Here is a 1877-nt window from a genome sequence, read left to right as displayed (position 1 = left end):
GGGGCGGCGGCGGCCGCGGCCGCAGCGGGAGGCGAGGCAGACGAGCCGGCGTTAAGCAGGGACGAGGACTCTGAGGAGGACGCGGATTCGGAAGCGGAGCGCGAGACGCGGCGGGTCACGGCTGTGGCGGTGATGGCGGCCGAGTCTGGGCACATGGACATGGGTACCGAGGCTCTGCCCGGCCCCGACGAGGCCGCCGCTGCCGCGGCCTTCGCAGGCAAGTGCGCCCGCCGGCCTCGCGCTTCACCGGATTCCCGAGTAATAAGCCCTGAGCACATCCACCGTACACCGGCCGGCCCCCTCCCGCCCCATGCACCTGTCTTGCACATCTGCCCCTCAGGACAGGCCCTCTTCCACCCGTCCCTGCACACCTGCCCTGCACTTCACACCTGCCCTGCATACCTACCTGCCTTGCACCTGCGGGGCACTACTGCCCTGCACGCCTGCCCAGCACTGGCCATGCCCTGCACTCCTGCCCGGCATACCTGCCTTGTTCATGCCTTGCACTTCTGTCCTGCACCTGCCGATGGACTTCATAATGCCTTGAACACCTGCTTTGTATCTGCCCTGCCGGTGCACCCGTACACTTGCTGTGCATGCCTGTCCTGAACATTTCCTCCACTCCACCAGCTCTGCACTGTATTCACACCTGTTCCCAGGTGTGAGTGTGCCTCTCTGCTCTTTGTTATTGTAATTCTTTGGAACTTTCTCAGAACTTAGCTCCTTCCCTGCCTGTTTTCGCCTCCATCCTGGGAACTGGCGGATAGAAGGGTCAGATGTGGATACTGTCCTAGAGTGCTCCAGGCAGGTGGGCATGTGTGGGCAGCAGCATTGCTCCCAGTGCCAAAGGTCAGTTCGGGTGTGACCTGAGCACCGAGGAGCAGGAGCGTCCCTCCAAAGCAGGCAGCCTTCCAGAGGTCAGCCTTGCTTTGTGGTGACTTGGAGTCCCCTCTGCTGGTCCCCTCTTGGTCTGCCTTTCCGGTGCGCATCTTTTCTCCTCCATTCTGTAGTTTTTGTTTTTGCTGCTCCTGGTTTCTTGACACATAAAGATTCTCATGTTTAATATGAAAAGGAGCTGCCTGAGCCTGCGTTGCCCTGCACAGGTGTCACCACCCCAAACTTCTTCCTATAGCCACAATGTGACCCTCTTCACCTCTGACCTTCCTGAAGTCCCGCTCCCTTCCAATTGGAGCTCTTGAGTTTTAGATAGACTTGCACATTCAAATCCTTGGAAGACCATCGTTTTGCCAGGCATGTTGTATTGTTAAATACTTTCCCCATATGAGGCTCTGCAGGATTGGGAATGGGGTCCTACTGTGCTGGGCGTATCAGAATTGTGGTTTGTCAACTCTGGGTGTTTTGCTCATCCCATTAGGGCTAGGGCAGAGGGGTTAGAGGAAGCAGCCTGGGCTTTGTGTGCTCTGTGCCCTGTGCTTGGGGTCTGTGGATCTACTCAAAGAAGTGAGGCTTCTTGGAGCGCTTCTTTTTTTTTTTTTTTTTTTTTTGAGACAGGGTCTCCCTGCAGCCCCAGCTGGCCTGGAATTCACTATGAAGACCAGCTGGCCTTGAACTCAAAGAGATCCTCCTGCCTTTGCCTCCTGAGTGCTGGGACTAAAGGCGTGTGCCACCACGTCTGGTTGGAGCTCTTCTTTTTATTTTTAATTGGGGTGGGGGGGCTGGTGCATGTGAGTCCAGGTGCCTGCAGAGGCCAGAAGAAGGTGTTGGACCTCCCTGGAGCTGGAGTTGCAGATGGTTGTGAGTGCCCAATGTGAGTGCCAGGAATTGATCTCAGGTCCTCTGCAAGAGCAGTAAGTGATCTTCATTGCTAAACCATCTCTCCAGCCCCTTCCTGGAGCTCTTAATGCTCCTTTTTTTTT

General features: G+C 56.4%; 1 protein-coding gene across 1 annotated transcript in view; it reads left to right on the top strand.

The window, feature by feature from the left end:
* Nucleotides 1-1877, top strand: part of Deaf1 (DEAF1 transcription factor) — a 33687-nt gene that overhangs the window by 301 nt on the left and 31509 nt on the right. The window contains exon 2 of the mRNA XM_029556774.1: nt 9-217. Coding sequence (XP_029412634.1) covers nt 9-217 — 209 coding nt within the window. The remainder of the gene's footprint in view (nt 1-8; nt 218-1877) is intronic.

The sequence above is a fragment of the Nannospalax galili genome, unplaced genomic scaffold (genome assembly GCF_000622305.1).
Source record: "Nannospalax galili isolate Female #2095 unplaced genomic scaffold, S.galili_v1.0 scaffold507, whole genome shotgun sequence".
NCBI lineage: Eukaryota > Metazoa > Chordata > Mammalia > Rodentia > Spalacidae > Nannospalax > Nannospalax galili.
The sequence above is the reverse complement of the archived record's forward strand: the minus strand, read 5'-3'. Positions and strand labels throughout refer to the sequence as shown.